A 12,496-nucleotide genomic window follows, 5' to 3' on the forward strand; every position below is an offset into this window, starting at 1 on the left:
AAAAGCAACATTGTCTCAACCAATGGCACCAGATTGGGGTTTCACTTCACCTATAAAGAATTATTTAGTTAATGGACAAATATTCAGATGTTGTACCGCTATAAAATCCTTCAAAAAAAGAAATATTTCTGCTTAACATTTCAATGTTACAAAGAGAAACACAAGTATGTGTGTGTGTGTGTGTGTGTGTGTGTGTGTGTGTGTGTGTGTGTGTGTGTGTGTGTGTGTGTGTGTGTGTGTGTGTGTGAGCGTGTATTTATCACTTTGTGGGGAACAAATGTCCCCATAAGGATAGTAAAACCCGAACTTTTTGACCTAGTGGGGACATTTTGTCGGTCCCCATGAGGAAAACAGCTTATAAATCATACTAAATTATGTTTTTTGAAAATGTAAAAATGCAGAAAGTTTTCTGTGAGGGTTAGGTTTAGGGGATAGAATATAAAGTTTGTACAGTATAAAAACCATTATGTCTATGGAAAGTCCCCATAAAACACGGAAACACAACATGTGTGTGTGTGTGTGTGTGTGTGTGTGTGTGTGTGTGTGTGTGTGTGTGTGTGTGTGTGTGTGTGTGTGTGTGTGTGTGACGGAACTGAAATATCAATGAGTCAAGGTTTAAGGGTTTTAGAAGAATATTTTCTATTATGTATTCCGGTTGTGGGAGTCACAAATCATCTTGGTTATGTGAAACGTAACCCTGGTTCCCTGAGTGGGAACAAGATGCTGCGTAATCACATTGGGAAATGCTCTGAGTGTCACGTGGTCTGAAGCCCTTGTACAATCACGCCAATATATTTGCTGGTTGCACTTAAGCGACGCCCCTAGTGAGTTGTGTCACAGGCTTCATAAAAGTGCTCTCTTTGGAGCCATCGAGTCAGAATTTCTGCAGGAAGGCATGAGTCTATGCAGCTGCTAGAGAGCATGGCTAGCTTATGCAGTGTCTCGTTTCCACTCAGGGAACCAGGGTTATGTTTCAGGTAACTGAGACATTCCCTTTCGTAGGAACTCGAGCTGCGTAATTGCATTGGGAATGATATACATTCACACCATGCGAACAGTAGCTGCCAAATGTCTACGCCCATGTGGCAAGCATATAGCGGTGCACAAGCGAGCTAAAGCATCTGAATAAACAGAGAAAATTATGAGTTTATTCCTGTTCCAAAATAGAGAACCTGGGCAGCAGGAGTCAAACCCTCATCCAAATTATAAAATCTAACAAATGTATGCAGAGAGGACCAACCTGCCACCATACAAATGTCCTCCAAGGATGCACCTCTAGCCAAAGCCCATGAGGATGCCATGCTCCTCGTAGAATGCTCCTCAAATACCCAAAGGCGAAGGTATGTAATTGCATGAGTAAGCTAAAGAAACAGTCTTTGCTCTGACCTATGCCACTGGCTAAAACGGTCAGAATAAACTTGCAGCGCCCGAACTGGGCAAAGCATATGCAATCTTTCATGCTCCTCCGACTCAAATGGGGAGGATAGAAAGCCTGAAAATGAACAGTCTGCGACCGAAATGATGTAGAAACGACCTTGGGCAAATAGTCCAAATGAGGCCTTAACACCACTCTTAAACACCCTGGCACCAAATCCATACATAAGGGATTGATCGACAGGGCATGCAAATCACCAACCCTTTTAAATGATGCCAATGCTACCAGCAGGGCCATTTTAAGAGTCAGAAATTTGCCAGCGACTGTTGCCAAGGGCTCATACAGAGCACTCGAAACCGCCTCTACAGATAAATCCCATAAAGGAATGCAGAAGGGACAAAAGTTCTAAGCCTGAGTACCCCATGCATAAAACGAGAGACAAGAGAATGTCTACTGACAGAGACTCCACTGATACGTGCATGCGGCAACATAGACCTTAAGCATTGCCAGGGCAACCCCGGCCCCAAACGCTCTCACAAACTAGTCCCCTGGCTGCACTTGTGACACTATTTGTTTCTGCGTCAGCATTCTGAATTGATATTTCATTCGAATGAGACACAGACAGCCGTCTTTTTTTGGGACCAGAAAATAACAGCTGTAAAAGCTGCATTCTCTCTGAGAAGGGTGAACAAACACAGGCTTAGACAAAATCGTGCACTGAAGAACAGAAAATCTGACTCGATGGCGCCAAAGCGAGTGCTGTTATGGAGCCCATGATGTAGCTCCCTTGGAGGGTCACTTAAGCCCCACCCAGGCAATAAACTGTCATGATAGTACAATGGCTTCAGACCATGTGACACTCAGGGCATGTCCCAATGTGATCACGCAGCTCCAGTTCCTACAAAAGGGAACCATTCTGCCTCTGTCTTTTGGATTCACAAAATTAATATCATACAGAAAATGGAGGAAACAGAATATTGCTCATGTGGGATCCGCATTATAGTGACATTGCTGTAGTTGCACAGATTATTCTGTGCCCACAAAATCCTCAGAACCAAAAGTTCACAGCACTGGTGAGATTTGCCCTAGTTTGCCTCCCCAATTTTTTATTTTTCTTGTCCATTCTTTCTGTAGTGCTGATTCTGACTTTGAAATCTTTCCATTCATGTTCAACACAACACGTCTTCCTCTGTGCTTTCAATCTCCAGTGCATTGCCCAATTCAAAATTGCCTTGTCTCTATATTTCTGAATCTTTGTGAAAATTGAACCAGTAAAAACAATTATTGTAAAAAAGAATGTTAAAATGTAATAGTAAAATCTGTATAACATATCTTAAACAGTAAAATATACCTTAAATATATGAAAAAATATTTTCCGCTTTATAAATTCAATGTAGTTAGATCTTCTTGTTAGTAACTTTGAGTGTAGCTAACTACTTTTTACTTTTTTGACTGTTATTTAACTACTGTATTTTAAGTAATGAGTATCTTCTAGCTTAAGAAGTAGCTTCCCCAACACTAACTTGCTGTAAATAAGGTAGCTCGATGAAAACTGCTTTTGTTTTGTTCCCAATCATGTCAACTGTATCTGAGAAGGAATTTGTGTTAATACGACAAAGCAATCAAAAGTTACAACATTACAAAAAAAATGTATCCTAGTGTACAAAAACATCTCCATTTGTCCAAAAGTCTCTCCAAACAAATAAAACATAGTAATTGTACATAAAAATCGAATTACACATGCAGACACAACAATGTATATTTCTATATGACTATAGGAAAAAACATTCCTATAGTCTGAATCATTGAGTCTGTGTCATTTACTTGCTGCCATCTCCTGTTGGCCATATGTAACATTGTGCGTATTATCTAATGCCTCTGATTACCTTGTGTTAGTTTGAAAGATAATCACCTCCTCTAAATAATGGTATGTGACATTTTATGTTCTGTTTATTTTTTGTGAAGTTATAAGTCAAAACACGGCATATAGGCAACACCAACATAATTGACAAATAATTATACTTAGCTAATACTCGCGATATTTTTGTTGGTAGGCTGGTTGTATTTTACTCTTTGGGAGCTTTCAAACAACATATGACACATGTCTATTTGATCAGTTTGATGTTTTTACTGATTGGAATAATATGTACAGTGCATTTGTTTTTTTTATAAATTATCAATATGGAACACTTCTGATTTGTCTGCAAATTTCAAAGCACTTGTTCATTTTGGGCCTTGTAATGGACTGGTCACCTGTCCAGGGTGTTTCCCTGCCTTTGGCCGAGACAGCTGGGATAGGCTCCAGCACTATCTGCATAGGACAAGTGGCTATAGAAGATGGATGAATGGATGTAAGTTCAGTTTTTGTCATTATACCTGCATGCATTGGTAAGTACAGCTTCTAAGGTTTCAAACGATGCCTATTTTGTGTTGGTCAAGACTGTAGTTACTAATATTTTGGAAATATATATATAGATTTTTTAATGTAAACAACCCATATACAGTTAGAAACTGTAAAATATACAGTCACCAAAATGTCATCCTGTTTTACCTGTAATATCGTCACTGTACTTTTGTGGTAAAATCAACCTTATCTCATGAGATATTGGCGAATTTGTACCAATTTGTTAAAGTTAATTTGTACAACATTGTCAGAGTTATACACCCACCAATGAGAGATGTTTCCCTTGTGTCCTTGTAGTACCCAATGTTCCGTGTTAATCCAAAACTGTGTTATGGTAACTTTAACCCCTATCCCAAACGTCATCCCTAAACCTAGCCATATAGTGTAACACCTAACCCTATCTAGAGCATTAACAGAACCATAATATTAATGTTAAAAGGCCTGATGTGTTATATGGAAGAAAGCTACACTTCCGGGTTCCAATCGCATTTTTGTGAAGTGTATGTGATTGGTTAATGTATAAGTCGTACAAATTAATGTACAAATTAAGTCGTAACATTTGCTAAAATTCTGGCATCCTCTTGTTGAAAATTTTTTTTTTGTGTAACTTTAAATTTCTCTGCTTACATTTTAAACCAGCTCAGCATTTTACTCTTTCCAAAGCTCTCTTATATCTTTATCTCTCTAGGTATCTTTTGGTTTTACCCAGACTATCCCTCATGCTGTCCCTGCCGTTTTAATTTCTCTCATTCCTTCTCTGTTTCACTCTCAAGATATATTTTATTTGCTCCCTCTTTTCTTTCTAAAACGCTCCTTTCTCTGTTGCTTTCTCCCTTTTCCATTTTCTTCCTTCCCTCAGATTTTCACATCTCTATTCTCGTCTGTCATTTTCTATTTTCCAATCTGCTTCTTTCCCTTTTACTCTTTTCCAGTGTCTTTTCTAATCTCTTTCCCCATACTGTACTCACACATACACACTTACACACCCCATTCATCTCATTCCGGTGATTGATTTCGATTGGACAGGGTGATCCTAGGGCGACTGCAGATCGCATCGTTTTTATCCTCCACTTCTTCTGTCCCCATACTCTCTCTCTCTCTCTCTCACTCTCACTCACTTTCTCTGTGCGTGTGTGTGATTTCTGTGTAGTGCAGCTGTGCTCAGTTTGGTTGCTTGAGCTGCAAACTGCCTCAGTCAGCACATACTCTTTAGAGATAAGAGGAAATGCGGGAGAGCGAGAGATATAGGAATAGAGGTAGAGACTAGGAAGAGTCTCTACCTAGAAATCCAGTGTTTCCCTGCAGTTGTGACCACACAGATTAGAGTCATTTATCCTGTGTGAGTTCTCATAAATGCATGATTATATGAAAGTCACAAAACCTGCCAAGAACACGTCTGGGTTATATTTAGCCCTAAAATTAAGAAAAATAATTTTTGTTTTAGAAACAATATGATTTATTTTTTATTTTTTTTGCATTGTGATATTTTATAACAAAGTTTAATGCATAGAAAATAAGGATATATTTTTTAAATTAAGAATTTTTATATAAAAAATCATTACCCATCGGTTATCTGTCTGCACCTATCTTATCTATTGCAATTTCTGTACGGTTTTTGTACATTGTACATTGTATCTTGTATCTCATTGCATATTGAACAGTGTTTTTGTACTGTATTGTATATTGTATTGTCTTACAAATATTACTGTAACTGTACATTTGCTCATGTGCACTTTATCCCATGTATTCTACCTAGCTGTACCTACAACTTGCTGTGTGGCAATAAAAGACACAATTCTATTCTATTCTATTCTATTCTATTCTATTCTATTATGGTTGTATTGGGGTTGCCGTTTTGTTTACTGTAAAACAGTATCACACAATTATGAATTTATTCACCTCTGATATTAATGGAAATAACAAAAAAAATTGAAAGCAAAACACATTATGGTATAAGAATTTAAAGTGAAAAATGTGCTTAATTGTCATGAAAATACTGTCACAGTGCAAATAATCTTAATAGTCCTTCAACAGGCTCAAGTTTCTTTATGCAAAATGTAATATCTTACTTTTGTCTTCTTTTAATTTTCTAGTGATATGCAGTCTTGGATATGTTTTCATGAGATTAGAGATAAATGCACAATACGGAATACATATAAATACACAAAGAATCAAAATCCCAAGTGGAGATAAAAATGAGAGAGAGAGAGAGAGAGAGAGAGAGAGAGAGAGAGAGAGAGAGAGAGAGAGAGAGAGAGAGAGAGAGATGTATGTACAGATATGTATGGATTCTAATATGTCAGTGTTTTCAGCTTGGTTCTCTTCTCTGTTACTCATGTCTGCACTCTGCTAAAGCATTCTCTTTTGAGAAGAGACAACAGTTTACTGCAGAGATGATAATTTCTGAAGTGGAAGGTCGGCAAGGGGATTCTAACTACAGATTCCTATGGTAACTCAGACAAATAGTCTACAAGTTGTGTATTTTCAGCCCTTTAGTTCTGTTGCTAAAACCTCCTGTAATCACAAAGTGTGAATCTCATTACAATTTATAGCCGAAACAACCTCTCTACTCTCCTCTTCTCTCTCTACTCTCCTCTCCTCTTCTCTCTCTACTCTCCTCTTCTCTTCTCTCTCTACTCTCCTCTCCTCTTCTGTTCTCTTCTCTTCTCTCTCTACTCTCCTCTTCTCTTCTCTTCTCTCTCTACTCTCCTCTTCTGTTCTCTTCTCTTCTCTCTCTCCTCTCCTCTCCCTAGTATCCCTCCTTCTTAATTCTATAAACCCCACATCCTCTGCATTTGAATATTCTATTCCTTTCAGGTTTGCTATTAAAAGGAGCAGCTTTCAGTGTTGAACAAGCTGCAGAAATTACTGTCGATATTCAGCATTACTAGGGCATTGCAATCTGGTTGCAAGGCGGTTGCATACTGCCTTAATTTTAAAGAGCTCACCACCAAGTCTCTGTGATATGCTGGTCCATAAGCTTAGCTCTCTCCTTCAATGTAAGACTATCAGATTTGTATGAATTTTTTTATTGTTTAGAAGGTAATAGTTACCAGTGCTAGTAATTGAGCAATAGTAATAGTGATGCTTGCCTTATCAAGCACCAGAAATGTAATAACAATAGAAGTCTATCCACAGTATACATGATTTAAAAAGCATTACTAAACATTTGTATGTGTTTGTGTGTTTGCATTGACTATGAAAACCCAAAACATTAAAAGAAAATCATTATGAACATTTTAGTTTTCTTCCAAAATCCTAACAGGTAATGAAGGAACCATGTGGGCATGACAGCTTCTCTGTGCATTTCTGTTTATATTACTCACATGGTGGATATCGTAGGCCATCAGGATGAACTTCTTATCAGCGGAAACCTGGAATCTCATGGATTTCAGATCCTAAAACAAGAACCAATACCAATATGTATTTTATACTTAGAAACAAACTTGACTGTTGATCTTATGTTGGGTTCAAAGCAGGGGCGAAAATTTCATCAAAATGTTGGGGGGGGCAATAAACATAACAATTCTCAAGAGCAATTTTTGAAGGGGACACCAAGGTTTTTTTTTGTTGTTGCCCCGTTTGCATTTGTATTATTTTATTTCTTAAACAATTATTTTAAGAATATATCATTATATTATTTACAATACACATATTTTAATGATATTTTAGGGGGGACAACCCTCAGATGGGGTTGTCCCACCCCCCCGCGATTTCCGCCTATGGTTCAAAGATAGATCTGAGCTATACTGTCTTTCAGTTTGCAAAATAAAACAAAACAAAACAAAACAAACAAAACAAAACAAAACAAGAAACGAGATGGAAAACAAAACAAAAAACGAGACAAAACCAAACAAAAACAACATTTGTTAACACTCTTATATACATTTTTCTAAAAATAAAAAAGGTGTTTCTTGAGTTGTAAAGTTGTTTCAATTGTCCTTTTATTTGTGGGACTACTTAACTGTTGTTAGGCGTATGAACTTCTGATTGTGTTACGAACATAATTCCTGTCGGTGGAGTTGCCTTCAGGAAAGCACTCCCTTACTAGTATCACTGTGCATATTATGCCAAATGCACTATATTTAATGAACATGGTCATGCCAAGAGTTGAAAAACTGGATGTAACTTTACACAGACAAGGATTGTATCACATTCGTCTCATGTTAAGATGACGCATAAAGTCTTGTGACTATACTTTCAAAACAGTGTCTTTTTATCACAGTGCAATGCCTTGTACCAGAGTCTTTCATTGTAAGTGCATCATTATAAACATATTTGAGAGGCAAGCTCTATTTCGCAACAGAAAATAATTTTGACTCAAATCGAGCTTAACCAATAATGAACTCAGAATGTACCTTAAAAACGATTTACAAATCTGTGAATCCATTGTGCGCACACAATGAATAAACTGTGTTGTTGGGACATGGAGGCAGTGTGAGTATAACAGTGTTGACAGTGTGTAAAGGGGCTTTAGAAGAGAAATCTCTGCAATCTAGACAACATTGTATTGAGCATCTAAGGCAATGACCCATATATGTTTCTCAGCATCACCCAGCTCGAGCGTTCAAAGGGTTGCCCTGCTAAAACAGTCTCTTTGAAGACATATGCTACGGGATCAACTGGGGAGAAGCGTAGAAAAAAGAGAATACAATAAAAAGCTTTAAGTACCAGAGCCACAGGACACTATTTGCTGTTTCTTTGCTCACTTTATATCATTCTGATTGTTTCTACAAGACTTTTAGCAACCTTTACATAACCTCTCTCTCTCAGTCTTTCTCCACCCTACTAGTGATCCCTTTGTCAGGCTCCTTAAGAATTGAGCTAATGGAGTTGTATATCTTGTCTTGATCACATGCCTCATGGGGGTTGTCATTCTGCAGAGCGCTGCACTACGCTGGTGGTCAGAGGTTTAAGATGAGGACAAGACTAAATATGGACTTTATTAAGTATGTTAAGTTTATCTGTGGATAAATACGTGCATGTGTACATCAGCATACACCTACCAGGGTGCTGTTGTCCAGCAGTGTGGTGGTTAGATTGGTGTTGAGATCATGGATTTGAATGTGACCCTCCCGAGTGCATAGTGATACCTCATGCTCTGAAAGAAACAGAGATTAACAACCAAAGCTTAAATTTCAAACTAGGCCAAGTCTATTTCAACTTTCAACATATACAGAATAATGTTAGTGTCACAAGTTAAACACAACATTAAATAAATTTTAAGGCCATTTACTTTCTTATGCCGAGTTTACACTACACGATTTTGAGCCCGATTTACACTCGCCGACAGTTTTGTAGGCAAATCAGAGCTCGTTCCTGTGAGCAACGAACGCAATGTGTGAACTATCAAAGACGCGATTTGAGAGAAGCGCATAAGCGTCGCCGATGTCAGCGAGATATCTAGAATGTTAAATATCTGGACCCGTCTGCGATTCCAAATTGTGCAATGTGAAATATGTTTTGACTGAATACAACTGCAGCGTTGGCCTACAGCCAATGAGAGAGCAAGGAACGGGGCACGGGAAGTTTCAGTGGGAGGAGTCCTGATGTACCTGAAACTGAACATCAACTAGCATGGCTACGATATCAAGAAAATCTCATTGGACCGAAGAAATGGAGGAAAAATTAGTGGAACATTGGCATTTGATGTTTCATCTGAACTGTAACACAACTGGGTGGAGAGAAATTGCCAATTGTCTTGGACAGTCAGGTAAGCAAATAGGTTTTTCAGTAGGAGGTACTTTTTCATATTGTAACCAATAAAATATATAATTAAAAACATAAACGTCATATTCTGAAATGCATAACACATGATCATGCATTTGTTTTCGTATCTCATATCACTTCTCGCATGTACTCTGTTGTGAAACGTAATTTCATCGGGGATTCGTCAATAGTGAAATGTTTTGTAATGTGTCCACCCCTGTCGCCGATTCGTCACGTAATTTGAAAATGCTACGACTCCCATGACAAGACAGACAGTTGTGTAATATGAACGGTAACATGATCCGACGTCTTTGAAAGTCGTGTAGTGTGTAGGAGGCATTCGTAAATCGGGTCAATTAACTGGTACCAGTTACAGCATCCATTAACTGAAATGCAGTATGTACAATGCAGAGGTTTCACCATTTAGCCACGTTGCACATGGGTCGTGAATTTTGAAATCTTCACTTTCCAGGTTCTCCAAAGTGAGACGAGACAGCAGCAGGAGATGAGATTCGTCTGAAATACAAGATTAGACAGTCAGTTAAGGACAAAAACAACCTAGAGGACAAACCCTGTCTGTAACAAGAATATCAAAGAGTCCTCTTTCATCTCAATCACAATGTTCCATTTATATAAGGATCAGATAAGTCTGAAGACAAAATCTTTAAGGGTGAAGTGTTTTTTATGTTAAAACACAACTTTCTAGTATCCCACCTTGAAGGGATAGTTCACCAAAAAAATTCAAATTCTCTCATCATTTACTCAACCTCAAACCATCCCAGATGTGTATGACTTACTTTCTTCTGCAGAACACGAACAAAGATTTGTAGATGAATATCTCAGCTCTGTAGGTCCTTACAATACAAGTGAATGATGACCAGACATTTGAAACTCCAAATGTCACATAAAGGTCACATAAAAGTAATACATAAGACTCCAGTGGATAAATCCATGTCTTCAGAAGAGATATGTTAAGCTTCTCTGAGAACCAAATCAATATTTAAGTCTTTTTTTTTACTATAAATCTCCTGACAAAGAATGTGAAAGTGAAAATGGAGATTTATAGAAAAAAACCTGTTTCTCATCCACACCTATAATATTATTTCTGAAGATATGTATTAAAGATCTGGATTTTGGTGTTTAAATAAGCTGGTCATCATTCACATGCATTGTAATATCCAACAGAGCTCAGATATCCTTTTAAAAATCTTTGTTTGTGTTCTGCAGAAGAAAGAAATTCATACACATCTGGGATGGCATGAGGGTGATTAAATGATGAGAGAATTTAAATTTTTGGGCGAACTATGATATGCAACAACTATGAGTAAGCCATTTTGTACATTGACTGAAAATTGTAAACAGCTTAGCTCTGTGGCACTTTAAAACAATCTGACATAACATTGGCTCATCAATATCTTGAATGTGGGGTGGAACTAACTGTTTTTCTGACCAATGAAGCACTGGAGGAGTGTTTAGAAAACCTGATTGAAAACAGTCATAAATATTTTTTTTTTATTTTGTTTGGTGACGCTAGTGGCGTAAAAATTACACAATTCACCTTTAAAGACCTTGTGATATCAAAATTGTTTTCTGGCTTTTATCCATGTCTATTATATCTTTGAAGCCACTAGTACATTCTAGTGTACTTTTAAAAGTTAACAAACTTTTAGCTGGTACATAGAGTATTGCGCAAAATGTTTAGGCATTTGTGAAATATTTTGCATATAGAGGATTTCTTAAAACATAATGCCATAAATAGTATTAATAAGTATTAAATACATATTAGAATTAATCCCAGTTTATCTATATTCTCAATTTCTTTAGTGTCTTCATGTAATCCCAGACTGAATCAATGCTCTGTGGGGGCCAGGCTATCTGTTGCAGTGGTCCCTGTTCTTCTATTTGCAATGGGAATGTTTTGGAGTCTAACATTTTTATTTCCTATTAACACACTAAAGCTGAAGATTTAAATAACCAATTTAATGTTTAATGTTTTTGTAAAACATCTTATGTGTCTAAGACTTTTGCACAGCTCTGTATGTACACATTTACATTTACAGCCTTTCTCTTCTCATCCAAAACTTACTCTTCTGCAAAACAAATGTTTGACTCCCTTTGCAACACATATTTTTGTCCAATCAAACGCTCTCTGGAACGAGAATGTCCCTCCCCCTGATACCATTTAAAACTGACTAGCAAGTAAAAATCATGGTTCATGACTGTGATGTAAATAAAGCCTATTGGCTATTTACAAGAAGAAGAAAAAACAAGCCCTCCAATGTATATCACTCAACCTCTCTGTTTCAATTTACATCAACACAGGAAAGAAAACTGCTCATCAAACAATTTCATGAGGTCTTTTAATGGAGCAGGCTGTCTGGCTGGCTTTGTTTCATTGTTTCTGAATGTCCTTTTGTATTTGTTTTTGTCAATGGATGTCTCATATATTAGCCTTCCTGCTCTCCCACAAGCTCTCTATAATCTTCTGTTGTTTTTCTCTTTTCCTACTTATATGTTCCCTCTTTCTCTCCTTCACCCTGGCTTCCATTTAATCACCCATCTCATCTATTTTATTTTCCTTCAGTCCTTTGGCATCCTCCTTACCAGGGGTGAGCATAATAATGGAGAGGGTGACCAGGGACATGACCCCCAGTATAACCACCAAGGCGATCCCAATTCCCTTCCAATTCCTAGGTGGTCCTCCCGTGCTACCCAAGTCCTGCTCAAAAAGACAAGAGAAAAGCAACTCATAGGAATTTCATTCTCTCTCATTAACATACACGTACTCTCCCACTGCTGAGAGGGAATGTATTAGTGCTGCCTCATTTCCAGCGCCTCAGAGCAGGCATTTCATGTGACGCGTGTATTAGTGAAGCGAGCCTCTGTGGGAGAATGAAAGGGCTTCACACTGACAGAAATCTGTGTAATTTAGAATGATCCTTCAATAAAACAGCAAAAAAAATCCTCAAGTGAAATATGAAAAGCTAATTGTGTCCTATATTTCTGTC

At 37.6% G+C, this 12,496-nt stretch overlaps 1 protein-coding gene across 2 annotated transcripts in view; it reads right to left on the bottom strand.

Annotated features, from left to right (window-relative positions):
• The window catches only part of LOC127619136 (inactive dipeptidyl peptidase 10-like), a 73,856-nt gene that overhangs the window by 40,641 nt on the left and 20,719 nt on the right, over nucleotides 1–12,496 (bottom strand). Inside the window, exons 2-5 of one of the 2 annotated variants that reach the window (XM_052091909.1) lie at nucleotides 12,093–12,210; nucleotides 9,909–10,004; nucleotides 8,786–8,880; nucleotides 7,106–7,177 (exon numbers count right to left, since the gene is read on the bottom strand). In XM_052091909.1, coding sequence (XP_051947869.1) covers nucleotides 7,106–7,177; nucleotides 8,786–8,880; nucleotides 9,909–10,004; nucleotides 12,093–12,210 — 381 coding nt within the window. The remainder of the gene's footprint in view (nucleotides 1–7,105; nucleotides 7,178–8,785; nucleotides 8,881–9,908; nucleotides 10,005–12,092; nucleotides 12,211–12,496) is intronic. The other variant, XM_052091910.1, reaches the window with a different exon arrangement.

The sequence above is a fragment of the Xyrauchen texanus genome, chromosome 25, assembly GCF_025860055.1.
Source record: "Xyrauchen texanus isolate HMW12.3.18 chromosome 25, RBS_HiC_50CHRs, whole genome shotgun sequence".
In the NCBI taxonomy this organism is placed as follows: Eukaryota; Metazoa; Chordata; class Actinopteri; order Cypriniformes; family Catostomidae; genus Xyrauchen; species Xyrauchen texanus.